Source organism: Rhea pennata, chromosome 19 (assembly GCF_028389875.1).
Source record: "Rhea pennata isolate bPtePen1 chromosome 19, bPtePen1.pri, whole genome shotgun sequence".
NCBI classification, from domain to species: domain Eukaryota; kingdom Metazoa; phylum Chordata; class Aves; order Rheiformes; family Rheidae; genus Rhea; species Rhea pennata.
This window is the reverse complement of record NC_084681.1, coordinates 7,001,424-7,027,716: the sequence shown is the minus strand read 5'-3', so window position 1 is coordinate 7,027,716 and position 26,293 is coordinate 7,001,424. Positions and strand designations below refer to the sequence as shown.

Genomic DNA, 26,293 nt, shown 5'->3' with positions numbered 1-26,293 from the left:
TTTGACAGTCCTCCGTGTCTGTGGTTTTTGCAGCATGCTGGAGTACTCCCTGGACCTGCAGAATGTCAGCTTCTCAGCGGTGCGCACTGTCCGGGTCCTTCGGCCACTCAGAGCCATTAACAGAGTTCCCAGTGAGTTTGATCCTTATTTCCTTTTGTTGGAGCATGGATATAAAGAACTGGTATCATAGATGGGAAAGCAAATGCAGATGCATCTCATTTTACGTTGCAGCCCTAATGTTCACCCAGACCCTGGTAGTGTAATGTTCTACCACTGCTCTGTGGCTTCTAGGGCCTGACACTCTCCTACTTTAAATAATATTCCTTCTGACACCTTTGGGATCAGAGATGAGCAACCAATCTAAAAGATAGCTAGTGCTGTAGTCACACTCCTTTTTTTTTTGTCACCTGAAGAAGGTTTTAGGAGGCCATTCAGTCGAAGAGATGCAGGTGGTAAAGGTGCCCAAGTCAACAGCCTTCAGCAGGCAGCACAGGCAGTGGGTCTGAGCCACATCACTCCCACTGTCTTGTGTTACCATCCCCTCCTGGAAGATGAGCTGCAGTTCTTCCCGCTGAAGGAGCGGTGGCCCGAGACATCCTGTCTGATTGATGCATGTGACGGGGTGGAAGAAATGGGAGTGAGGAAAGTTTGTCATGCCTTACCAGTGCTAAGGATCCAGGTTCTGTTGTCTTTAATGTAACGTGGATTGTCCAAGCTGTTTTCTCCCTGGGAAGTCAAGGTGGCCTCGTGTCTTTCAGTGAATGCAGTGATGCTATGGAAGTCATGGAGTACCTTAAGGAACATGAGGAAACATTGCAAGATCTTCCTCTTTATGATCTTTTTCCAAGAGAAATACTTCTCATGAGTAGAGCTGCTTATTTCCCAGACCCCAGAAAGAGGAACAAGTCTATCTTTCCCCAACACCTTCAAAACAAGCCTGGTGGGAGGTGGTCATTCAGGGCTGGCTTAGCAGGCCATGCTTGAGGATATCATACTCAGCTTTAACACTGGCCAGACATGGCCTGATCTTGCATCTCAGCAGGCAGCAGCAGCACAGCCCGTTGCTCAGAGAGGTACCGGTGCCTTTGCAAACCCTCCCAAACTTCCCAGGAGCCATTTGTGTTGCATAGCGCTGAGCAGAGCACAAAGATCTGGGGGAGAGAGCGAATAAATTCAGTTTCCTTAAGGACTGTGTGTATTCAGTGTAAGTACAACTGCATGTACACACTTAGAAATGTGTGCCTGGACCTACAGTCCTGAGTATTGAGTTCAGCATTGTTATTAGCCAAATTAAATCCAAGTCTGAACGCCAATCTGTCTGAACTAGCTGATGCCCTGATGAGAACTAATCAGCTTCTGTTCTGTCTGTCAGTGCTGGAGGTGCCTGGGCTCTATTTATTTTTCTGATCCTGACTGTTAAACTTAATCTGGTGTGCTGCTGCCGCTGTTGTTTCAATCGTTACGGTAGCGTCTGAATCCTGTTTGCAATTCTCTTTTTTTTCTTTCTTTTTCTTTTTTTTTCCTGCTGCTGAACTGATGGATGGCTGAATTTATCTGCCACTGTCTAACTGGGGATGTAATTCACTTAATGTATTTTCAAATCCCGGGTAATTTATCTTGGCTCCTGTGCAACATAGTTACAATGAGAAAGAAATGTAAGGTGGAAGGTGGTGGGGGGAAGAGAATTCTGCATGATGATAAATGCAGTAACCACCGAAAGTCATTTCAGTCAATTAGTAGTTGACACATGGTGGTTATTCCCTGGTAGAGGAGCAGGAAAAAAAAAAAAAAAAAAAAAAAAAAAAAAAAAAAACCCTGGTAGAGGAGGTGACAGTATCAGGTAATAGAGAAAAACAGTCATTTTCAAGTATCAAAGTAAAGAGTGCAACAGGAAAGGTTTATTTAAATGAAAATCAATATAAGCAAGCAAGAGAATGCAGAAGATAAGAAAAGAAGGAAAGAGAGAGATGAGCAGAATATTACAGAGATGTCAGATGAAATCAGTTCTTTTCGTGTGTGTAAATGTCAAGTTGAAGTCATCATCAATTTGTCTTTGTTACGGAACTTGCTGTTCCTGAACTTGTGAGAATTAACTGCCAGAGAAAGTCCTGTATCTTAAGGCAGAAAGGGGATTTAGGGTAGATGGGAGGAATTAAGAATGGAAGGGAATTTTAATATACTGGGAGTGGGGAAAGGAATGTGACAGAGCAAGGGCATGGCAAAGGTCAGTCTCTGGGAAGATGGGAGCAGCTGGAGAAGTATAGCTGGAGAAGACTTTGAGAGGAAAGGAGGAATTGAGACGAGGAGTGAAGGAAGGGACATTGGGTAGGAGGGCAGCTGGATGGTAGGGGATGGAAAAGTATGGAGTGTGGATGGAAAGGAAAGGTGTAGGAGGACATAGCTGGAATATGAAAAATTCTCTTTAATGACAGCTTCCTCTTTGCCTCAGGTATGCGCATCCTGGTGACACTTCTTCTGGACACACTACCCATGCTAGGGAACGTCCTCCTCCTCTGTTTCTTTGTCTTCTTCATCTTTGGCATCGTGGGAGTCCAGCTGTGGGCAGGTTTGCTCAGGAACCGCTGCTTCCTACCAGAGAACTTCAGCATGTGAGTCTGGAGCAGGCTCCTGATGTGGGGTGGGCAGCACAAGTGTCTCCACGTTGGGCAAATCCTTATCCTGCCAGTGCTGGAGGAAACCTTGCCAGGGTCTCACTGGGCCGCGGGCTCGGTGCAAGGGAGGTGGCGGCGGCTCCAGGACTGACTTACGTGGGGTTTTGTCTGAGGAACGCAGTGGGCTCGGGGACAGGCTGTCTGCAGAGTGGTGGGCCCGTGCCCACGGGACATCCGCCAACGACGGGTGCTCCATCCAGTCACCTGCTGCGGCTCACTGCAGCCGTGTGCCTGTCAGGGGACAGACCGCTCCGGGGAGTGGGACCAGGGCCCCGGGTCGCACCAACGCGTGACAGAGCAGCGTCCAGCCCTGGGTTGGTGCTCTGTGATCTAGCAGTATTCACACAGGGCAACAGTGCCGCAAATAGTGCCGTGACCCGGGAAAACCATAAAGATGATACCAACGTGCTAGACCTCCTGGTCCCTGTTAGGGGTGCTAGCCGTGGTAGCAAAAGAAAGGCTCCAAAACTCTTAGTCGATCACTTCCAAATGCAGGCTCCCAAGTGCTGATCCGGTTAGATCCACACCAGGATGCAAGAGTCCTGCAATCCCAAAGTCTCTCCATCTTACGCACGGCAGGATCATGGAGAGGTCGCCGCGACCAGACAGCTCTTGGGCCTGGAGCTCGCTCACTGGAGCGATGCAGCTTTTATCCTCTCCCACGCATTTCCTAACCAGCTGCCACCCCTCTCCTAGGCTGTGTCCTCGGAGGGGAGTAGGAGGCTCATTAGCAGGACAAGGCCACTTTAAATAAAATGGCAACAGAGCAAAGGGACTGATTCACCACTAAGGAAATCCAATAGAGCCACAGGTTTGGGTGCTCTTTAATTGAACCAGAATTCCAGGGGCTTAGATAAGCTTTGAAGGGTATTAAAGGCAATTCTGCAGGAATTAACTGGGCTGAACTAGGCTTAAAAATATCTTTGCAAGCTTTAGTGGGAGTCCTGGCAGCATTAAGGGGATAGCTGTTTGCTGAGCAAGAAACCAGTCGCTGGCTGACCGTAGGTTGTTACATCTCCCCAAAGAGGTTTTTGCCTGGCTTGCTGTTGTCAGGCCACCCTCGGAGGGAATTTATAGTCTATCTGGTGCTTAATAGTCACTGTGAAATGCAGAGGGAAGGCCCTGACTGGTTCAACAAGCTGGGGAGACTGTATACAGGAATCTCCCAAAGCCAGTCTTAGATATCCAGGACAGGAAACACATGAGCATAAATTCACTGATTCCCATTTTATTGCAGCAAGAACACTTACAGAAGCCCTGCTGGGAAAAATCCTACTATTAGTCCCCCTAAAGTCAAAGTTGGAACAGTTTTTGATGGGGTGTTGTCAGAGCGATTGCTCCAAAATCGTAGCATTGAACATAGCTCCACTTTGACACCGTCCAACCAACCTCATTCACGTCTTTCCTCCTCATGTTTCTTTTTCTATTCCTCTATTTCATTCTCTTTCCTTTCCTTCCAGTAGCAAGGAGTTTATACATGGCAGGAGTGAGAGGTCCCAGTTTTGGGTGGCTGAGGGCAGTGCCTCAGTTTCCTGAAACCAGATAGGGATCTGATCTCCCCTGCCGGGGCCTGCAGAAGGGCTGAGGACTCTCCTTTTCAAAGAGCTTTAGCACCCACAACAAAAGATTTCAGGCTTCATTGCTGTTACAGTTGTTACCTGGGCAGACTGCCTGTAATCAGTGTGCAAGACCCAGCCATGTCTGCACTCTTTCAGCCCCTACACAGTGGATTTGGAGCGCTACTACCAGACAGAGAACGAAGATGAGAATCCCTTCATCTGCTCCCAGCCCCGCGAGAACGGGATGCGCTACTGCCGAAGCATCCCAACGCGGAGGGAAGAAGGTCTTGAGTGCACCCTGGATTATTATTCCTACAACGACACCACCAACACGTCTTGCGTCAACTGGAACCAGTATTACACAAACTGTTCTGCTGGGGAGCACAACCCTTTCAAAGGAGCCATCAACTTTGATAACATCGGCTATGCCTGGATTGCGATATTTCAGGTGAGCCCTGTGTGCAAACTGTCACCAGGGAAGGAAGCAGCAGGTTGGGTCTACCCACATGTTCCCAGGGGCTGTATAATCAAATTCCCAGAAGCTATTCAGCACCCAGAACACACCTGTATAGTAGTCCAAGGGTACTCCAAACGCCAGGGAGACAATCTGATATCTGCTTTGAAGATGCTTCCACCTCACACCCACAGAACAAAGCCCCCATCTCCAAACGCTTTGTGTACGCAGGAAGAGTACCCTGGTGTGGAGCAGAGCCTAGAGCCTGCTCCTGCATCTGCAAAATGCAGCTGTGGGCCTTAGGCCTATCTGGGAAAGAAGGGCTGGAGTCAGCCTACATTTTGGACAGCTGGCGATGTGACTCTTGGCATCAATGTGAGTAGGATTTGGCTCCTTAGTGCCTTGCTGTGCACTGAGACAAGGCACCAGACATGACCCAGCTTTGAGAAGTGTTGCCTGTGCACTTGGTGTTACCACTGTGCCTTGATGGGTCTGTATTCCCTTCCCTGTCTCTGCCAGGTCATCACACTGGAGGGCTGGGTGGACATCATGTACTTCGTCATGGATGCGCACTCCTTCTACAACTTCATCTACTTCATTCTCCTGATCATTGTGAGTTGCCTGATCCTGTGAATGTGTGTTTCCTCCTACTGTACTGGTGTGACCCAGAGCAACAGGGCAGATAATACATTAAGTGCCTCTACCTAGGAGAAGTAGAGGTAGAGACTCCCTGCTGGAAGCCACACAGCTTTATTACAGCATTGCTCCTAACTAGCTGCTGTATTTGCACGTGCAGCTGCCTTTTGCTGCAAACATGAAGGAAGGCTGTGGCAGATACACTGCTAGTGCTGCTGCTTCTATTGCTTCTCTCCTTGTCCTCCAATTCCCCTCCCTTTTGTTGCTTCCTTGACTTTAAGCTTAAAAGATCGGCAAATTTCCCAATCAGCTTCTGGTTGGAGGAGAAGGCTGCTCTGAAATGCCCCCTTATGGAAGAGCCCAGCTGGCTGGAGTCCTCAGTGGAGAATGGGCATTCCAGGAAAACAGGCCCACATGTCAGAGAGCAACTTTTAAGAAAGGAGGGAACAGATCAGTCCCCACAGTCCACCCACACTTCTCAGCCTCATCTGAGACCACCCACAAAGGAGCCAACAAAGCATTTCCATGGGGGAGACCTCATGATGGGGTTCCTCTTTGCAAGCAGAGAGGTCTACAGCAACTAGCTGAGCTCGTTGTCTAGACTCTATCGTCAAGTGAGAAAAATAGGTGCTTTAAGGGGTGATTCATCTCATCTAAAGGTAGATATCTAAAATAAATTAGATGCATTACAGACTTGATGTGCCTATTCCTCTCCTGATTCTAAAAGATCGTTAGGTGCCTCACTCAGATGTAGCTTAGATAAGTGAGATGAGTCTTCCTGTCTATTTGGACTAAGTCCAGCAAAAGAGCTGCACATCCTTCATTAGACCATTGCATGGATTTCTGATCCTCATCAAACCAGGACTTGAACTCTGGTGAGAAGGTAGGAATCTGTTTAGTCCATGTCACTTTTTCTGGTTCATCTATCAGCCTCTGAAGAAAAGAAACAGTCCCTTGTTCTCTGCCTCTCTGGAACAAGAGAGAGGGAGGGCAAATGGTGCTTTCCCAGATGTCGTGTGAGTACCATTAGCAGTGTGTGATAGACTGTTAGCAGGGGCTAGGGACATTAGTTATTCTTTGTGATCCAAGCTGGCTTCTGCAGGAAGCAGAACCTCATGAAAACCTGGTTTGAAATAAAATCTCAAAGCTGTGGATACAGACTGCTGATGCCCTTGCGTAACAGTAACCTGCAAATCCAGTTAGCAGAGGAAAGGGATCTGCTCACAAGCTACCCACACGCTGCTAGAAAAAACCCTCCCATCAGTCAGGCTCGGTGCATTCATCGTAATGCCACTAATTGTGATAATTACAACTGCTGTCTACGGAGACAGAAAAACAAAATCTTAAAAGAGCAAAAGCTTTTTTTGTCAAAATAATCTGCTCTCATCTTTGATCTCTGACGTTCTCGGTAGAGCCCTGGCGTGGGAGTCCCCAGGGTGGGGGCTCGGGGATGAGTCAGCTGCTCGGCATGCCCCCACCGATGGGCTCTCCCCTCTGCGCGCACGCACCCCGCTGCTGCCGTTCGTGCCCTTGCTGGCCCTGCACCGTCCTCCCTCGTCTCTGGCTCGAGCTGCTGGTTTTTTCTCTTCCCCTCCTAGCCTTGCGTTAGTGTCCCGGGGTGACTTCTCCCACCGCTGCTTTTGGCCCTCTGGCTAAGCCCAGGCACCTGCTTTCCCACGGCACACTCATGCCATCCGGGTTCAGAAAGCCACATCTCTGTCCTCTCAGCTCTGCTCTAAAACCTCCCCTGTCTGCAAAGTCTGCCAGTTCCTGCTGTCTGGCGGGCCAAGCCTGGGGCACTCTTCCAAAAGAGTCACACGCACACGGGGGAGCCCCCTTTTGCTCCCGGCGGGGCAGAGAAGGGGGCCGCGGCTCACCAGCGCTCGTTCACTCGCCCCCAGCTTGGGCTGTAGGAAGGGAATCCCCAGGGGCAGGGATGGGGCTACTTGGCAGCAGGGATGCCCATCCTGCCCTCTCCGCGACACGCCTGACGCCTCGCTCCCCTTAGGTGGGCTCCTTCTTCATGATCAACCTCTGCCTAGTGGTTATAGCGACGCAGTTCTCCGAGACGAAGCAGCGCGAGAGCCAGCTGATGAAGGAGCAGCGGGTGAGGTACCTGTCCAATGCTAGCACCCTTGCCAGCTTTTCGGAGCCGGGTAGCTGCTACGATGAACTTCTCAAGTACCTGGTGTACATTGCCCGTAAAGGCAGCAAACAGCTCATGGAGGTGTACCGGGTGGCGGCGGTGAGGATGGGCTTCCTCCCCAGCCCCGCAAGCAAGGCAGCGGCTGACAGGCAGGCTGGGAAGCACCGGAGCAGGAAAAGATCCTCTGTGCACCACCTCATTCACCACCACCACCACCACCATCACCACTACCACCTGGGCAACGGGAACCTGCGGGCACCCCGTGCCAGCCCGGAGATCAGCGACGTGGAAACCAGCTCGCTTCAGAACGGGACCAACCGGCTCATGCTCCCGTCCTCGGCATCAAACCCCCACGCCGCCCCCGGTGCTGCTCCCAGCAACACCGAGTCCATCCACAGCATCTACCATGCCGACTGCCATTTCGAGCCAGTCTGCTGCAGGTCGTCCCTCACGCAGCCAGGCCTCAGCTTGCCAAGCCCAGAAGGCATCCCCAAGAACATAGTCGGCAGCAAGGTCTACCCCACTGTACACCCAAGTACCTCCCATGAGATACTGAGAGAGAAGAGCTTAGGAGAAGCTGCAGTCGGCGCTGGGGCCAGCACCCTAACAAACTTTAACATACCTCCAGGGCCGTACAGCACCATGCACAAGCTGCTGGAGACACAGAGTACTGGTGAGTGCTGGGGCTGGAGATCAGCCTCTGCTTGTGTTTCAGAAATGAGAGAGAGATTCTAACTTCTTTTTCTTTCCACTGAATCTTTCCAGGGTTCTTTTCGGTCCATGTTACAGATAAAGGTGATGGCTTTCCAGGTAAGGCCAACAGGAGTCTTCCAACCCACCAAATGTCTTACAGTCAAAGCCAGGAAAATTTTCAACCTCCCAGGCTTCTTACTTGTAAAAATCCAAAGGAAATTAATGTTTGCAATGAACTGATTTTCTTTTCTTCGCTTCCCCCTCCACCCTCACAGTTTATTCTGTGATTACAGGGAGCACTCCCAAAATCACTGCACTCACAGAATAGGCTGGAATGGGCTCAGTGATGCAGGCCAGACCCGGAGCTAAACTCAGCCCTTTCAAAAGGGGCCTTCCTAGATAAAACGCGGGAGTTGCCGATGTCTCCGTTGCCTGCTGCTTGCTGCTGAGTTCGGATGTGGACACCTTCCAGATTTAAGTGACCCGAGTCCCTCAGCACACCCTTGAGTACTGCTTAGCTCCACTCTCCAAGGGACCCAAAGCTCAGAGAGATCAAATGTCTGCTTTTCAGAAGTTCTCAATGGCAATCGCAGATGCTGAGTATTAAAAATCTACCCTAAGTGATTTGCTCAGGAAGTCTGTAACAGAGCCAGAAACTGAACGCAGCATTCCTAAATTGGGGGTTTCATACCTTCACCGCAAGACTCTCTTTTCCCCTCCACATCCTGAGGTTTGGAAGCTCAGGCTGGTCTAGTTCAAACTCTCTCAGCCTCCAAGAGGCGTTTCTAAGCCAAGCTTTCCAATATCATGTGCACCCCTGTCCCAGCAGCCTGTTTCACCACAAGTTTTAACCTTTCCAGCCAAGACCAGTGCAGAGAAGAGCCAAAGTTTTCCAGCAGTTCCAGAGCCTCGCTGGAGAACTACTAAATAGAGCTGGGCTCTGAGATGGTTTTTACTCAAACCGATGTTTGCTGCTGTGGATGGGTCAGGAATGCACTTGGTAAATAGCCTCTCCCTTCCTTTTGCAGCCAGCCCGTGTTTTTAAGAGAATATCCCACTTCCATCGTCGACTAGGGGAGCCATCTGGCAGCTGGGAGCTGCCATTGTACGGAGCAAGCTGCAAGTCGTGTGTTTAAGGGGAAGCTGGCAATTTTGAAGTATCAGCAAACAGCGGGAGGAGGAAAGCAGGCTGCTGGCCGCGGCGCTCCCGCTGATTGCAACGCGGTGTGCCAGCGGAGCCCGTCGATTGCTTCCTTGTGCCTCAAGGGCCGTGGGGCTAATGAGATGGGTTAGGGCCCCTCGGCTGGAGGCAGTGCGCAGTAAGGAGGGAGAAGGCACCTGGGGAGTGAAGGTTCTGTCTAGGCCCCTCTAATCATTTGAGGAGGGCAGCACAAGAGGGGAGGAGGCAGAGGGCTGGACCTCCGGGAGTTGTGTCTCCTCTGTGTTGACCCCGCGGGTGGGACATCCTCTGGTGAGGTTGTTCTCCAAGATCTGCCCTGCACGCAGGTCCTTCTAACAGTATCAGAGCTGCTGCTGCTTCACCTGGCCCAGCAGCAAGAGAGCCAGAAGCAGTCCTCTTCCCTTAGGAAATATCTAGCAGGCAACAATTTGGCACTAGAAGGGCCAGGGGATTCCTCCCGTTGCGCTCCGAGCCACCTGGGCTGGCTGGTGGGATCCCCTGAATGTGCTTTGCTGGCGTTTCAGGTACCTGCAAACTTTCCGCCCCCTGCACCAAGTTGGACGGTGGTTCCAGCAACCCTGACAGCTGCCCCTACTGCCTCAAGACGCTGGCCAATGATGCAGAGCTCACGGACAACGAGACGGCCGACTCAGATAGCGACGGGGTGTATGAGTTTACGCAGGACGCCCACTACAGTGACCAGAGAGACCCTCAGCGGGGGAAAGCCCGTGTTAAGAGAGTGAGCCGGGTCCTGGCCTTCTGGCACATGGTTTGTGAGACCTTCAGGAAGATCGTGGACAGCAAATACTTTGGCCGTGGGATCATGGTGGCTATCCTCATCAACACGCTCAGCATGGGCATCGAGTACCACGAGCAGGTAAGCATGCCCGCGTGGCACTGCACTGCTCTATCTTGGCTCTCGGGAGTCGCTTCGCTGTGGGAAAATGACTTGCCTCGTCCTGGAGCCTTGGTTTGACCAGGCAGCCCTGGCACCTTTGGTGTCCCTGAGCTGGAGGTGAGAGCTGCTAGGGTCTTGAATGAAGGGACCCAGTGGCAAAGGGTCTGCTATGCCCTGAGCAGGAGGAAGACGGGGCTGCATTTTCTCATCTGAGCATGTTTCTAGCTTGTAAATAGGGTCAAACAGTGCTCAGCCTCATCACAGCCCCATGTCCTGGCCCTGCCAAGGATGCTCTGCTCCGTGACGAGACCACTGTCATGCAGAAAGCGCCATGTATTTCTGGTTTTTCTAGCATGGAGGCTAACCGGAGGAGCCAGTGGTTTGCCACAGCTTTTGTTTCAGCTTGGCAATTCTGGTGGCGCTGTTCGTGGCAGTGGGCTGCGGGGTCAGCACAGCTGCAGGCATGAAAGTCTATTGAATTTCCAGTCCCTGGAGAGGACGTAACAAATGCCTTTGCCTCCCCAGTGAATGCTACAGCAACAGTGTGCTGAATCCAAAATAGGCTCATCACAGCCTACTCCTCCGCTGTATTATCTCAGCCCTTGCAGGCACAAGGCTGCTCTGCTCTAGGCTTTCATGCACTTGTCACCCAGCAGATCCTTCCCCTATATATAGTCATTAAGAAAAGAAGTTGTGGCGTTCCTCTTGAAGCATCTCCATAAGGGCTGCAGGAGCCCTTTCACCTAGTGTTTCGTGGCTGCAGGCAGTGGCGTGCCTGGCGCGGGTGCGCTCAGCTCAGCTGCCCGATGGGGGTCCGCCGAAACCCCTGCCCATGCACGGACCGGATCAGTCATTTCCTGGTGGCATGCCCTTCGGTTGCATTTGGAGGGAGGGAAGAGTTTATCCGCCTGGATGCTTAGGTCCTGCAAAACCGCCTTAGGCAGCTCTCTCGAGCGCAGCGCTCGAGGCTGCCGGTGCAGGGGATCTCGGAGGGGATGCGCTGCCTGCACCAGGCGTCTCGGCGCGGTGCTTCGCCCAGCGCCTCTCGGGAAGCTCCTGGACACAGCGGCTCTTCCACCCCCTGGTCCCTGTCCCGCCGCCAGCATTTTCTGGGAACTCCCTTGTGTTTCAAGTCATTGTTGTTTACTTTTTGCCCTTTCTGGCACGTTTTGTGTTTGCGCAGTCGTTCCAATTGCATGCAGAGGCATTTCTTCCCCTGCATTTATCTCCTGTCATCAGTGGGGTGGCTGCAGATGGAGCCACACCAAAACAGCTCCAAATCCCCATGTCTTCCTGTGGCATTAATGCCTAAATGCTCGGGAGACTCCGATCTCCTCAGTGTGCTAAATGTGTCCCTTCAGACCAGCACGTTCCCCCTGATGTCCTAATACGGTCTGGCTGGCTAACCTTTGTTTTCAGTACACATTAAATGGAGATGCACACTGAAGTCCTGCAGGTAGGATCAGTCAGTGCTGTTTCACCTTCACGCAGTGACCTTTCTGGGAAACACTCGCCTGTGCGCAAGAGGAAGCTTTAGTGATTCCTCGTTTGTTTAATAATATCAGGAAGATCATCTCTTAAGAACCTGCGGGGAGGTGGATCACAGAAACGGATCAAAATTTGTATTCCTCCTCTGGCTAGATGAAAGGTGAGAGCGGATAAGCAGTATTTGGGCCGCGTCTCGCTGGGTTTGTCCAAGGGGCACACCTTCAAGGGTTGGCGTCCACTGTGAGAAGCCCCTGGAAGATCTGCCCGTGCAAGCTCTCCGTGCGTGGTCTAAGGGAGGCAGTGTGCAACAACGTCACCTTCCCATCAAGGGCTAAAGGCCAAACATTGGCAGTGAGCTCCCAAGAAAAGGTGGCTTGGGAAAAGCCCTCTGTGACAGATCCATGCACATCAAGCTTGCACAGGGTCCGTCCTCACTTAGAACAGCATTGGCTTAGAAGCAGCACGGAGATGGTAGGTGCATTCACGCTGTAGCAGCGTGAGGCCATCGCAGGCCCTACCTATTTTAAGCGGAGGTGTCACATTCATCCAGGGCATTGGGTTCTCAGCCTTCTCGCACCGCCAGGCACTGCTGTCATTAAGATTTTAAGTAAAAACGCGCTAAAGACAACGTGACTCTCCCATTCCTGTGCTTTGGGCTCAGGGGAAACGTGTCGGGAGGCTCTTGGCCTCTGCCTTGGCCAGCAGTGAAATCCCCACAGGCAGGTGGACGGGAAGAGGCTGATTTCTGTGGCGGTTTTTGGGTAACAAGGTGAAGGGAGCTGACAAGTGTGTGGGGGGATTCCAGACGCTGTGGGTGGTTGCTTTTCTTGATGGCGTTTTGAAACTACTACTGTTCCAGATTCCTTTCTTCCAGGCGTTTGGAGCGAATAGCAGAGCTTGGTTTTGTTAGTTCATCCGCTTAAAGCGGTGGCGGGGAGCAGAGGTGTTTTTCTGTAAACTCGAGAGGCTTATAGTCTGCAGTTTCCTAATCTGACAGTTATGAGAGCAGGAATTAGAGTGGAGAAATGCTGGACCAGGCCTTTCTGCAGAGATTATAAACACTGAAACATGTGATTTTTCTTTTATGAGAGCCCTTCTTGAAAGTGCAAGTGCTCAACCTTGTCAAATTTATCTTCATTGGCTGACTGTTTGCAAGGAAGTGAGGGGGCTTGTGGAGTACTTGGCTCCGTGCGTTTCTGCATTGACCTCTCTGCTTGTTTAATGAATATTTACCTCTTGGGTTTTTCACACCAGGTTGCCCTGGACGTAGTAAGTTTTATTAGGATAAATACTTTCAGGACATGTTTTATGGTGGTGTATCAAAAGCTTTGTGTTGCTTGCCAGCATCTTGCCGGAGGGGAGATGCTAGTGTGGGTGAGGGAGGATGGTTGGTGGCTACTGGGTGAAGAGGAGGAGGTTTTGTGCCCACCCATGGTTCCTCGGTGGTGTTGGGAGGGATTTGCTTGTGCTGAGACCTCCAGAGCATCCTGGACTTCGAAACGTGGGCTAGGCAGCCAAGCTCCCAGTCATAGCCTGGAGGAAGTGTGCTCCTCTGAAGGCTTTGCATCTTGCCCTGGGACAGGCATCCTGGAGAGCCCTGCTTTTCTCCCTGAAGGATGCCTGGAAGACTAAAAAGCTGTCACAGTCAGTTGCTTAGCAGACCTATTAACCAGAGAAGGCCAGGTCTGGGATATTTAGGAAGAGACTGGTGGTTTGAAGGCATATTGAAATGAGTGGAAATTGGAAGTGCCTTGAAACCGTCATCCATCCACCTCTGGCTGTTCCTTTGCATTCACCCACAACTATTATCACTTTGGGTGCTGAATGGATGTAGCAAAAGGCAGCTTATCTGTTTAGCTCAGGACCTCTCATCCCAGTCCTCTCTGCAGAGCACACTCCCCAGTGAAGTCATTGACAGCAAATATTTTGCCTTCAGTTGGCTTAAAGCTTGGGACTTGAGCTTTCTCTAAGCTCCTACTGACATGACCTACCATAGCATTTACTGACTTTCTCCCTCAGCATCAGGTTGTTCCCATGTGGTTCATGCTTTTGTGCGAGGGGGAGATCCGCCTGAATGCGTTTACCTCTGCACTTTCTCCTTTTAGAAGGCTGTGATTCTTGCTTTTCTCATGGCAGCTGGATTTAGTAGGAGGAAATCAGAGCAGCTTTAGGTGCATATAACACTCACCATGTCACTGCTGCTGGGCAGCAGTGTGAAATTTTCCATCAGGGAAATGACAACCAGATTGCTCCGGATTATTAATGTGACTACTAAATAGCTTGTTTTTCTACAGAGATGAAGCAAAATGCAGGTAGAAACTATTAGAGAGAGAAGTATAGAGATGATTTAAAGGTAGACTCCGGGGGGTTTTAAATACACTGTTGAACCAATTGACAGATTCGCCTTAGGGAGGCTGAGACTCTGCAGTGATGTGGGGTCAAATGGTAGGGCTTTGCAAAAGCATGTTCTGCCATAGAGCAGGAGTAAAATGTGCTGCTGAACCAGAGGGTTTCTCTGCTGCTTTCCCCCCCCCCAGCCCTGGCAGTAGGCCAGACTATGTTCCATAACATGCTGCTTTTTCTAAAGTTCTTCCTTGGAGTGAAATGCAGACACTGAGTACAAGGCGTGATGTTGGACTTCTCCATAGGGGCAGAAATTCAGCAAGGGCTTCCTTAAGGAAGGGCTTGGAGTTTTGTTTTTGTTTTTAAAATCTGGTTTGCATTGAGCTGCCTGGCTGTTCCGATTTTCCTTGTCTGAACTCACATTGTATGAACTATACCCTACATATTCATTTGTTTAAATAGTGCTTAAATTTCAGCCGCCGTCTCTGCAGTGTTTCACCACTGCTAACATAACAAGAGAGGCATGATCCTGACTCGGAGGTCCTGCACCGGCCTCTCTGCAGCTGCACGGCAGGAGCTTGTGGATATACCCTTGGCTCTAAATTGGTCCAAAGCCCTGGTGTCTTTAAAGGAAGGTGGAGGAAGCTGCTTCAGACCTATAACAAAAAACAAAAACCCTTTTGTTAAGTTTTTTTTTTAAGAGTAAGTTGGACAGATTGCAAGGGTGAATGACTCTCTGGGACTGCACCCAAGGAGAGAAGTGTATAATCCTTGGGAGGCAATTCTTCAGGGAAGTGAGAAAAGGAAATACCTGACATCAGCCTAACAGGAAAATCGCAGGTGGGATATCAGCAGCTATAGCAATACAAGATACGAATGCACAAAGCAGCAGTGCCTCGAACGTGAGCGGATGCGCAAACTCCCTCTGCAGAAGGCAGGAGTAACCTTTTCAATAACAGCCTAAACTCACGTTAGTATCTAAAGCTTAATTTGTAGTGCATGAAGCTGCAGGGGCCCAGAGTGCATAGCTGTACAAATGATATAAAGTTGTCCCTGGTAACATTACGATCTAATAACCACTGCAGCATGAAAATATCAACCATCTGTGCCAAAGCATCTAAGGAAAGCTATCTGGCAAAATGGATTAAAGTGCCTCTTTATGTAAACAGTAGAGCCTGGAGAGCATGGAAGCTTCCCTAATCGGAGTTAGAGTGTGTCAAATTTTCAGGTATCCAGGGTGATCGAGAGAGGAGGTTAAGGGTTGGTAGCTGCAGTGATGTTACAAAACTTACTGGCTTGGAGGGACCCAAATGGTATTTACATACTTCTGCCATGAGGTCAGTGTGCAGGGAAGAAGGTAGGTGAAAATTACTACTTGTCTGGAACCCCACAACCTCCAGATTTGAGTTGGGTCTTAAGCCAAAGTTCAGTTAAAAGAATTTGCAGAGTGCCTGTAGCCGGGAGGAGAGGGGAGGTGGGCTGGCTGCGCAGGGGGTGGTTGTGCAGGGACATGCTCAGCCCTGCAGCACAGGGCACGTCCCCAACCCCCCTGCGGCGGGACAGCCCGGGCAAGACCCCAGCCTGCGTGTGCCGCCGCGGCCAGCGCGGAGCACGGCTCGTGCAGCGCCTGCGCGCGTGCCGGCTGCGGTGCTGCGCTGCCCGGGCTTAGCCCCTACCTGCGACCGAGGTACTGCTGCGCCAGGTCCCGGGGCCGAGCCCAGGGAGCGGATCGTAGTCTCCGAGCGGCTTGCTGGGAGGGTTTGGCTATCCTAACGCTCACGGATTGGTTTTTCCATCTGGAAGAAAAATTGAAATGCTCCATGGTAAGTGGTGTAATGGAGCAGTGCACTGAGGCTGACAGGCTGGTGCACCAGTGCTCGAGGATGCTCTGAAGGAGCTGCTGGCCTAAAATGAGTCTGTGTTAGTGTCCACCGCCTGGGCAGGTTGGAGGGGACAGAGCAGCAGGTCTGGGATCCAGCTGGGAGTGCTGCCTTCAGAAACCGAGGATGTATTGAGATCTGAACTATGTTAGCTGCAGCCCTTTGAAGTCAAGATCATCTTGGTCTCCACCAGTTTCAAGCAAAGTTGGATGCCCTGCTGCTGGACACCTGAATGGTGGGAGGCAGCTGCGAATTTGAGTGTATCAGTGCTGGTCCTTTAATGTCTGTGTGTGCCAAAATGAGATCTTTCCAGCAGGTCTTTCACCTCCCACAGGGAAGGCAGCCGGATCTCGGCTGCCTCGCAGCTCTCGCAGAGTGTGCGCTGCCTGACCCACAACCCCAGCCTGCCTGGCGTCTTCCTCGCGCCACGGGCTCCGTGCCAATGGCCTGTTCCTGCAGCCAAGCTCCGTGTTTATCGTGCGCTGGTGTGAGCCGGCGCTGCATCCCACCACAACCCGGGCCTTGCTGCTTTACGCCATCCGTGGGCTTGATAGGAGAACCCTACTGCCCTAGAAACTAGCAGAGTTTCTAAGGCGATGATTCCCACGTGAATCTAATTCGTTAGGCCTTGATTCAGGAAAGCACTTAGGCATGTGCATGAATCCCCATAAATCAGCGAGACAGCCTTTCGGAGGATGACCTCCGCCAGCCCCAGGGCTCTTCCCGCGAACCTGTGGGGACGCGCGCCTGGGAGGTCCCACGGCCGCGCGCTACCATAGCTTCCTGGAGGTATCTCCGCTTCCACTTTGGTGCATAGGCCGTTTCTCTGTTTAACTTCATGACACGGCCCCTCCGGCTGGTGCCAGCTCATCTTAGCCAAGTGATGAGCGCTTTGGCAGCGCTGCGAGGCTTCCCTTCCTTTGGAGGCTGTTGTCTTTGCCCAGATACTGCTTGTATCTAGCTGCAACTCAATTTCTCAGTGCTACAGCTGCACAGGACATGGACTGTAGGAAAAGAAGGTGCCCTATACATCTGCACATGCTACAGTCAGTTGACTCCTGCGTACCCAGAAATTACTCTTATTAACAGTTTGTTAGAGACTAAGGGAGTCAAATTGATGCTAATGGAAGCTATCAGAGCTGTTAATCACTGGGATCACCGACTTCAAAACCTGTTCTCTGTCTGTTATTGGGGGTAATTCTGTTTATTGACCCCAGGGGTTATCCAGATGTCTTAGTATTTTGATGGATTTAAGATGTCTTGTAGGAACTTGTATGTTCTTATTGACTAGATCACAATGCTCTTCTGGAGTAACATCCAAAAATACAGTGCTGCCAGGGCTTTCCTGAGTATTAAAAATAAAGGCCCTATCCATAAAGTAGACTTTGTCCTGGATCTGGAGATTAAATTCTTTAAAAATTAAGCGAGATTTCATGCAAGAGGAAAATGTATGGGGTTTCTGTCAGATAATTCAATTCTCCGGATGCTTTAGGCATGAAGCTATGTGAATTTCTTGACATCTGTCTTCTACTAAAGTTTTCTTCAGTTACAGGGAGGCTGTAAGTGTCAATCCCTTCCTGTTAATTTTGTTCAGAGCCTGGAAATACTCAGGCTGCCTTAGATCATATCGTCACAGTGGATGTTTCAACTGCCACCAGCACCCCCATGTTATCGCCGCTCAGGCAGCCTTGAGAAAAGAATCAGGCTTGCCGCAATGGGAAAGTGGTGTGCGTTCTCCAAACTTGCTTCATCCTGGTGAGGATGAAAAATCACTGCTCTCCGCAGATAGGTGCGTCTCCGTGCTGCGTCTTTGATTGTTGCAGGTGTTCCCCGCCGGGTGCAAGCTGGCAAACATAGCGAAAGCTTTTGTAGCTTCCCTGGTTTACACCAGCAAATCTGCAAGCATTTTGTGCATGATTTAGCAGCGATCAGTCCTCTCCACCTTTTCCAGCTCTTCACCCAGAGTTCAGTCCCAGTGCTGACGCTGCCGTGGTGTTGCTGCATCTTGGCAGAACCCCCTTCTTGCCACACTCTGCCCCAAAGCGAGCAGGATGTGACCCAACTACCAGGTGCTCCTGCTGTCAGGTTGCTTGGGTATCCATGAGATTTCAAGCTCTACGTTATAATTGTTCTTTTGCTGATGTTGAGAAACGAGCAGCTTTTCCCCCATGGAAGTCAGTCAGCATTAGAGATAGTGTTACCAGCACAAGAAACCCAGTTTCAGCAGAACTGTGCAGGAGTAGCACGGAGAAAGCCTTATTCTTTCTTTTTTTCTCCTTCCCTCCCCTTGGTACCTTCTCAAGTACTAATGGGGAGATAAGTTTGAAACTTGGTTTAGATTAACTAGAAATAGAGGGCTTTAAATCTCAAGTACTTACAAGGTGTGACCAAGTGGAAATGCAGCTTTTGTTTGGCTTAAGCTCCTTCAAAACCTGGGCAGATGGATGAGCCAGTTCATGTTTTTCTTGCATTTTCTGGGATAATATTCATCCTGAAATCTCAAGCTGAGAGAGATAAGGAGTTCAGGCAAGAATATCTGCTGTGCCTCCTGAGAGCAGTGAAGAAAGCATAGCCCAAGGGCTTGGAGGAGAGCATGGTTTACTGGTGATATTTATGGCTCCTGGGCAAGGATAGTTCATGGCAGATCCCTTCAGGGCTGGCCGGGGGCTGGCCAGCTACTGCAGGGCCTGGAATGCTCCTGGCTACATTTTCCCCCAGATTTGTACCCCTTCTTTGGCCCTTCCAGTGGAAGGGAGGCAGGAGGAGCCAGAGCATGAGCATCCTGCAATGGTGCAGCACTCGGTCCTTGGCCATGTTGGGGGGCAAGCTTGTGGTGGAGGAGAAAGTTGTGCTTCCTGCAGCCAGAGCAGCACCATGTCCATGGGATCAGACCCCTTCCCCATGAAGGGGTGAGAGCAGAAAGGAACGTATGTTAATTATAATGGAGAGGAATAAGGGGAAGTTGGAAGAGATTAGAGGATGTGGCAGAAGGGGAGTTCCTCTTGAGTAGGTAGTTCCAATTTCTCTGAAATGAAAGCAGCTTTCCACTCTTTCTTACAGTATTGCTCGCTGTGGCATCAAATATTCAGTCTCTATTCAATCTATAACAAAATCTTCCTTTCCCATGCCATGCTGGGATGAAACCGGACTTGTTCAGTTGTCTGTCAAAGTCATTTTCTTTGTATAAATGGCTATAAATCCTGAACTTCACAGCAGTGCTTTTTCCCCAGTCTGCAGAGCAATGAGCGTGCTGCCCTTTTTGTCTATAACCACGCTGGGATGGGAAGGTGGAGCCAGCAGGAATGTGAGATTAATGAGATGCAGTCCAGACTCTTCTGGAAGTGCATACTTGAGATCTCATGCGGCAATATCCTTCACCCTGGTGTCAGGATGGGTGAAGAGTCCAGGGACTGAGACAATTCAGGAAGAGAAGAATGAGAGCCACTGCAATCCTGCAACTTTCTGAATTGTCTTCCAGAGGGAGAACTTCTTCCTTTAAATCAATTTGGCAAAGGATCAGTAGAGAAAGCGTATCAGTGTATCAGACTGATTAAGCAGAGCTCAGGTTAGAGCTGCCGGACCCAAGACAATAGCTAAAGCTCAGTTCCTTTTAAGGAGCCTCAAAGACAATGAATGTCATTGCTGAAAGTATGTGTGGATTGAGTTTCTATTTATAAAAGAGCAAGTGTCTCTGTAGCTAAGAGGAGTTATATTTACTGAAGGAGATTGAAGTGTTTTTTTGGATAGCCATAGCTCCACAGAGCTTCTGAAGTCTACCTAACCTTCTCTGGGCCCAGCAGGAGATCTGTGGAGCAGAGCCTGCAAGCTGCAGTCAACCTCCCGAAGCTGTTCAAGAGCTCGATGGACACCAAGGCCCAGGGGAAATAGTGAACCGTGTGGCTGCAACAAGAAAGAGGCATTTAGAAGAAGTTGTTGGACAACTAGAGGACAAAGCAATGAAATTGAAAACAAAGCATTGCAGGTCAAGGTGATTGCTGCTGCTAAAAGCCCCACTGGTAGCAGAAGCAGAGAGGCTTGAGGTTTGCCTGTGGTAGATAGGGCCAGCTCCTGGTCCTGGCAGGTCAGCAGTGGAGTAGTAGGGTACAGGTGATGATTCCCTGCTTTCAAAAGCTGGTGAGCAAGCTCTGAGGCTACAACTAGCTTTAATGAGATGTTTACTTTGTTTGACTGCACAGCAGGAGGACCACTTAGCTTAACCCAATGCTGGTCATGTCTCCTCATCTCCTTCTCTCTGACTGAGTTGGAAGAACCATTGATTAAACACCTGGAGCAGACCAAGAGGCACCTCAGTTTGAGGAGCAGGGCAAATCTTGCATTTGTGGATCCTGATTGATTTTTCTTATGTATGTTTAAAAAAATCTAGAAGTGATGAGTCAGTAAAATGTTGGTGGTGTTTCCTGGGAAATAGCTGAGGTCGTTATTTTCCTCCAGTGGTATTTTTCCTTAGTTGCCATGGCAATGATTTCAGGAGGTTTTCTTCTGCAGTTTTCTGAAGAGGTGAGAAGTTTTCATGGTCTTCTGGATGTGCTCTCAAGAAGCCTCAGGATGAGAAGGGATCTGCCTTCTGGCCAGTTGCCCCCTCCAGACTTTTGCATTGTGGCAAGACAGAAATCTTTTGATGTTATATTTTACTGTTAGCAAGATAGAAGATCTCTTGGGAGCATTTGCACTTTTGTTCAGCTATCCTGGGGCAGGAGGCAAGGCAGGACCAAAATTCACACAGCTTGAAGCTCACTGTCGTAGACAAGAAGAGGAAGGGATCTTTGCTGGACATGCCCATGTGCATGAGGCTGGATGCAGGTCTGATGAAGATGAAGTGCCTGTGCTCCAGCACAGTCATTTTCCTTTTATGGGTCATGGCTGGAATGAGGTAGGAATGGAGGCCATCTAGCTCCGACCTCATCATCCACTCCCCAAATTCCCTTGATATTAGCCAGTGTGCTTTCACGCCAGCAAACAAATGTACTTGGATGTTTAATATCTCCTTAGAAAGAAGAAAACTCGGAGGGGAACTTTATCACCTTCAGTGTGCTATCAGCCACGGCAGACTGGGGATAGCAGCCAGTCTCGGGCTGACGGGTGAAGGCATTGGAGCGGTCCTTTGTGTCCCGGGAAACTTCACGAATTTGTCACCCTTCCTCAGTGGGTGCTCCCAGGTGGAGGCCGTGGCCGGCCCTCCCTGGGGCGCAGCAGGGAGCGAAGGTGCTCCCTGAGACGTATGCCAGGGTGCTGGGCTGCGTTTCATCATCCAGCAAGGTTGTGAACTGTGCTTTTAATGCTTACCTCAACTTGTGCTTTTAATGATTTCTGCCTCAGTCCTCCTCAGGCCCAGAGTGACATTTCCCTGCTTGCTACCTTCAGCCTTGCTTGCTCAGAAGGCACTTTGGAGCCCTGTACACACAGACCTGACAGAAGGGAGTACCACACTGTCTCATACCCGAGTGTAAATGCAGCACATAGCTTCTGCCGGCTGCAACCTCGCTCAAGAACCTCCCTGAAGTTTTAGACGTGTATAAATAAAATGCCCTATAGCCTATTTCCAAATGCTGAAAAAGGACAAGGTGCTGGTCTAGCCCTAAGGAACTCCTTGAGGCAGCACTGGGTGATTGGAGATGTTCTTCCCTTGCCTGCCCTATGCTCAGAGGTGCCACAGGACCATACTGGCGACAAGAGCCTGGGCACCCAGCGGGATTGCCTGGGGTGACCCAGGTGGGACTGGTCACCTCCTGGACCCTCAGTGTCTCTAGAGCTCTTTCCAGAAGGTGAGAGAGAAAGAAATGCCTGTAGGCAGCACCCCATGGTCCAGTGAGGGACGCTCCGCTGCCACAGCGCACGAGTGATGTCGAGGCTTGACTCTGACCCCCTACCAAAAAAAAAAAAAAAAAAAGAGAGAGAGAGAGAGAGAAGGAAGAAAGGAATCAGATGCAATTTTGACACATGTGCAGAACAGAAATGCGGCTGGCTCTGAGCAGTGCTGGTGAGTCGTTAAAGGCTCCCAATTCCTGGAGCACAGGAGGGCCTATGGCCCGATGGGGAGAGCCACTGCCCCACTGTGTGCAAGAAGGAGCCGAGAGAAGGTTTCTGGGCACTCTCGACCGGCCCTTGCAGAGAAATGCTCGCTTTTGTGCGGTGCCCTCCTCCGGGAGTCCCCTGTCCGCCGTCCGAGACCCCCGCGCTGAGGGTCCCGCCGCCGCGTGGGGCTGCCCCCGCTCTCCGCAGTGCTTGGGAGCGATGCCGCGCTGTCTCTTCCGATCTGATGTGCTGCCAGTGCTTGTCAACACGCTGCTTGGTACATCAGCGAATGGACACTACCAAGCGCCGAGCTAACAGGGAATGATTTATCCAAGACACCACGTCTGCGTGGCCAGATAGCCTGGAAACAAAATCCAGCGTTTACCGGAGACTCGCGGGAAGAGCTGGTGCTTCATGCCGCAGCTGAATCATGCTTGTATCTCGCCTGTTCTGGGTGTTACTCGTTTAATCATAGCAAGCTTTCCTTTTAATTAGTCGCTGCTGTTGCTGTGGAGAGAATTAGCAGAAGCTGCTGTTAACGGGGAATCGTAATCTATGGCAGATGCCCTCAGATCAAAGCGGCGGGCAGGGAGCGTCGTGCTGCACGTAAACCCCACATTTCGCACCTTATTCCCGCCTGCGGACCTGCGCTGGGACCGTCCTTCTGGCGTTCCCAGCTTTCCGTACCGGGCACGTAAGCAAAGCCAAAGCTGGTTCGTTTTCCCGGCTGTATCGCTCGGCCAAAAGGAGGATGTTACCTGCCCCGAGGCTGGGGCCGGCGCTCGCTCCGGCACGCGCTTGGCCCCCGCGCTCGGCAGCGGAGCCTCGGAGCTGGGGCCGCGCCAGGAATCCTCGACTCTCCCGGGTACCTGCTGTTGAGAGTCAGTCGATGGCATTTTGATTAGGCAGTTATTGTCAGAAAAGGGCAATTTATCAAAATTGAAGCTGTTCCTAGGAGGGGAACAGTTTCAGTGAACTCTGTGTTTCCAAAAAGAAAGAAAGAAAGAAAAAAAAACTCCAACAACACAGTATTGAAATACACTGCCTGAAATATTTGAAGCATCCATTTGAACATTTTGGGAACGGAAAGTTCTGTGTTCTTCAATCTGACTTTTATTTATATTTTTAATTTCGGTTGATTTATAGAAAAGAACAAACGAATGAGGGAATACAGGCTGAAGCGGAGAGGAGGGCTTTCAAGATTTCGGAGGCAAAGCGCTTTGGTTAACCACATCCAAAACTTCTCATTTGTGTTGGAGGTGGGAGGACAATTTTAATTCCCACGGGATAGGAAACCCACTTCCCTGCTGAATGTTAATGACGTATAAGGGAAGAAGTCTCAGATGTGTTTGTGCTCTCTCTAAGGCAGAAGTATCTTCTAAACAATATTGCATATATACATATAGATCGTCTTGGAAATCTTGTAGCCGAGATTATCGGAGCTGCCTCTAGGTGTCTGAGGTGTCTGAACCCCCGTTTCCCAGCCGGGGCTGCCTGTCCCCTTAGGCAGGTTGCAGTCTCAGCCCCCTCGATCTTCATCCGCCCCACCGGAGCGGGTGCTCCGGCTGCGGAGAGCGAGCCGTGCTCTGTTTTGCTGGCGCACCGAGAGCAGCTCGCGTCGTACGCCGGGTCCCGCCGGCCAGCGGAGCGGGACTCGGCCTCTGCATCCCGTTCCTCGGTGGCAGCGGATGAGGAGGAAAGCTTCCAAGAACGTGTTTCTTCTCCCGACAATACTGCTGTCACAGCAGTAACAACAGCACAGTCTACCGTGGTGCTCTTGCAGTTATGAATGAGTTGGCGTTTTTGGTGACTGATGTAGACTTCTAGCTATTTTAAATTGTCCCGAGGTGCAACTTGACTTGTTCACAGCGTATTTGTTGCTTTTTCTCCAAGTGCTCCCGTATGTATATAATTTTAAGCCAGGACTGTGTTTAATATTCTGAGCTAGAGCATTTGTATTTTAACTCTAGATCAGCAAGGAAGCAATGTGGACTGTGTGTCAAGCGTGTGTTTGCCAGCCTCTAGCTGAGGGATCTGCTCCTTGGTGGCAGCAACGAGTGTAAACCCTGCCGCGCTGGGACGTGAATTGTTATAACCCTTTATTTTCTTCCCTTCTGGTTTCTCTTTCTCTCTTCTCCTCCTTTCCCTTCATTTGTAACCCTCACTGTTTTTTGTGAGGCAGCCTCTTTGATGATTTTAGCTCTCTTATTTTGTTATAAAGGGGAGAAAAATATTGGAGATGTTTGAGACATGGGACGTGTCTGAACCATTTTCTGCCTGTGACCTTTTCAATGCTACCATTCCCCCCTTCGCTAGCTTAGGCTGCTGCTGTGTTGCACCAAACCCTCACCAGTATCAGTGCTGGTCCCTGGGGATCACTCTACAGTGTCAAGATAACGTCAGAAGAGTTTGGGTGCCCGTCTGGGGAGTAACCCTTGCACCAGGCTGGAGGAATTTGAGCTAACAGGGCTTGGAAGGCTGCGCCCAGAGGCTTTGGTGCTAAGAAACAAAGAAAAAGAATTCAATGCACACCTGGATTTCTCTGTTTATTTGTCCAGCATATATTTGTGGAGCCTTTGGTTACTATGGTTTCTTGGTGCTCTGAAAGGCGATCGATGAGGCACTGAGAGAGGTGATGATGATATCCTTGCATTGCCCTTCTCTCTGGGTAGTGGGCTGGGATTGGGACACCTCACATCCAACTCCGCAGCTTGTGCTACAGCAGGACTAAGTTGTCCTGTCAGGTCCTGATAGGTTTTAAGAAGTTCTTGTTCCTGCTGTTGGCCAGCTGAAAAGTCATTTTAGTACGGTTAGTTGGTGGGAGCAGTCAGGAGCTAGCCTGCGAGCATCCTGTGTTGGCTTGGGTTTGTTGCTTCACCGCTGCGAACGCGCCTGTAAAGCTGGCTGTAAGGCACCATAGCGTCTAGGCAGCTAAAGATGCAGGTGGGTGCCTGTGGGAATTTAGAAAAGTATGTATATGAATTAAATGCTGAACCACCACTTAGCAGAAGAATCAAGTACCTGATGTGTTTCAGGTGTTTGGCAAAATATTCCAGCCCACTGCGCGTTGGGGCAACTTGGTATTGTCAGTTTGACCCCGCAGCCGTGTCTCAGCATCGATTTTGATGCAACTTTTAAGTAGACGCATGAAGTTGCCTATATGTTAGGGGTTTAAATTGGGAGAATGACTCTAGTGTTACAAATTTTGTTCCTATCTTTGTCACTGACTGAGAGTATGATCCTAAACAGGCTACACCACCATTTTTTGTCTTCTGCCATATGTTTTCCAATAATGCACGCCCACCCGCCGTGGAAAGCACAGCGCTTGATGTCTGTAGGCATTGTTGGGAACCCTCTGTGAAATATGGCAGAAAAACATGAAAGGTATTAATTTAGGTCTAAGATTACTGGAAGTCTGTTTGTGCTTTTTTCATACCTCTATTTTTAGTTTGCCGGTCTGAAATACTAGGATTGGGCCCTTTTCTCAGTAGCAATGTTCAGGGCTTCCTGATTATCAGGTTTTCTGAGGCGTTTCAGTTAAAGCATTTAAAATCACCAACTGCTTTTGAAAATCTTATCAAGTCTTTTGATAAGATGCTGAATAAAAAAGCAGGCTTGAAATTGTCAGAGAAAACATTTCGACTTTCCCTCGTGCATAAGGAGCATTGGTACGGAGGCTACGAAAACATTAAGACTCTGCACGTGACACTTCTACATAAACCTCCTGTGGTGGTGCTAAAACTGAGATTAACATGAAGTCCATGTTTGGATTTCCCCTTTCAATTTATAATGGGTATATAAACCTTAAATAGTATTTTTCTTATCTTCACTCTCCTGGGGTTTGTTTGCTATTGCCACTTTCCTGTTATACCATTTGCATCAATGTTTCTGCACTCGAGATGTTCGATCTTGCTCTATTTCCGAGTGTACGTTTGCACATGCCTAATAGAGCTATTTTGCTTAGCTTGTCCCTTTCCTCTCCTTCTTTCCCCAGCCGGAGGAGCTTACAAATGCCCTGGAGATCAGCAACATAGTCTTCACAAGTCTCTTTGCCCTGGAGATGCTGTTGAAAGTCCTCGTTTATGGTCCTTTTGGCTACATTAAGAATCCATACAACATCTTTGATGGGATCATTGTGGTGATTAGGTACAGACTCGGAGCTTTCTTTACGTGTATTTCCCCTCATTTGACTATTTAATTAAAACGCAAGGCAAAGGAGATTGGACATAAATACCATCCTATGATACTTTATACTTATTTACTGTGACTTAGTCTGTGTACACACACACACACAAGCATTAAAATATGTTC

General features: G+C 50.0%; 1 protein-coding gene across 1 annotated transcript in view; it reads left to right on the top strand.

Annotated features, from left to right (window-relative positions):
• Positions 1–26,293, top strand: part of CACNA1G (calcium voltage-gated channel subunit alpha1 G) — a 128,893-nt gene that overhangs the window by 35,013 nt on the left and 67,587 nt on the right. Inside the window, exons 4-11 of the mRNA XM_062592076.1 lie at positions 34–131; positions 2,450–2,609; positions 4,388–4,679; positions 5,205–5,297; positions 7,330–8,140; positions 8,233–8,277; positions 9,865–10,217; positions 25,977–26,128. Of these exons, the coding sequence (XP_062448060.1) occupies positions 34–131; positions 2,450–2,609; positions 4,388–4,679; positions 5,205–5,297; positions 7,330–8,140; positions 8,233–8,277; positions 9,865–10,217; positions 25,977–26,128 (2,004 nt within the window). The remainder of the gene's footprint in view (positions 1–33; positions 132–2,449; positions 2,610–4,387; positions 4,680–5,204; positions 5,298–7,329; positions 8,141–8,232; positions 8,278–9,864; positions 10,218–25,976; positions 26,129–26,293) is intronic.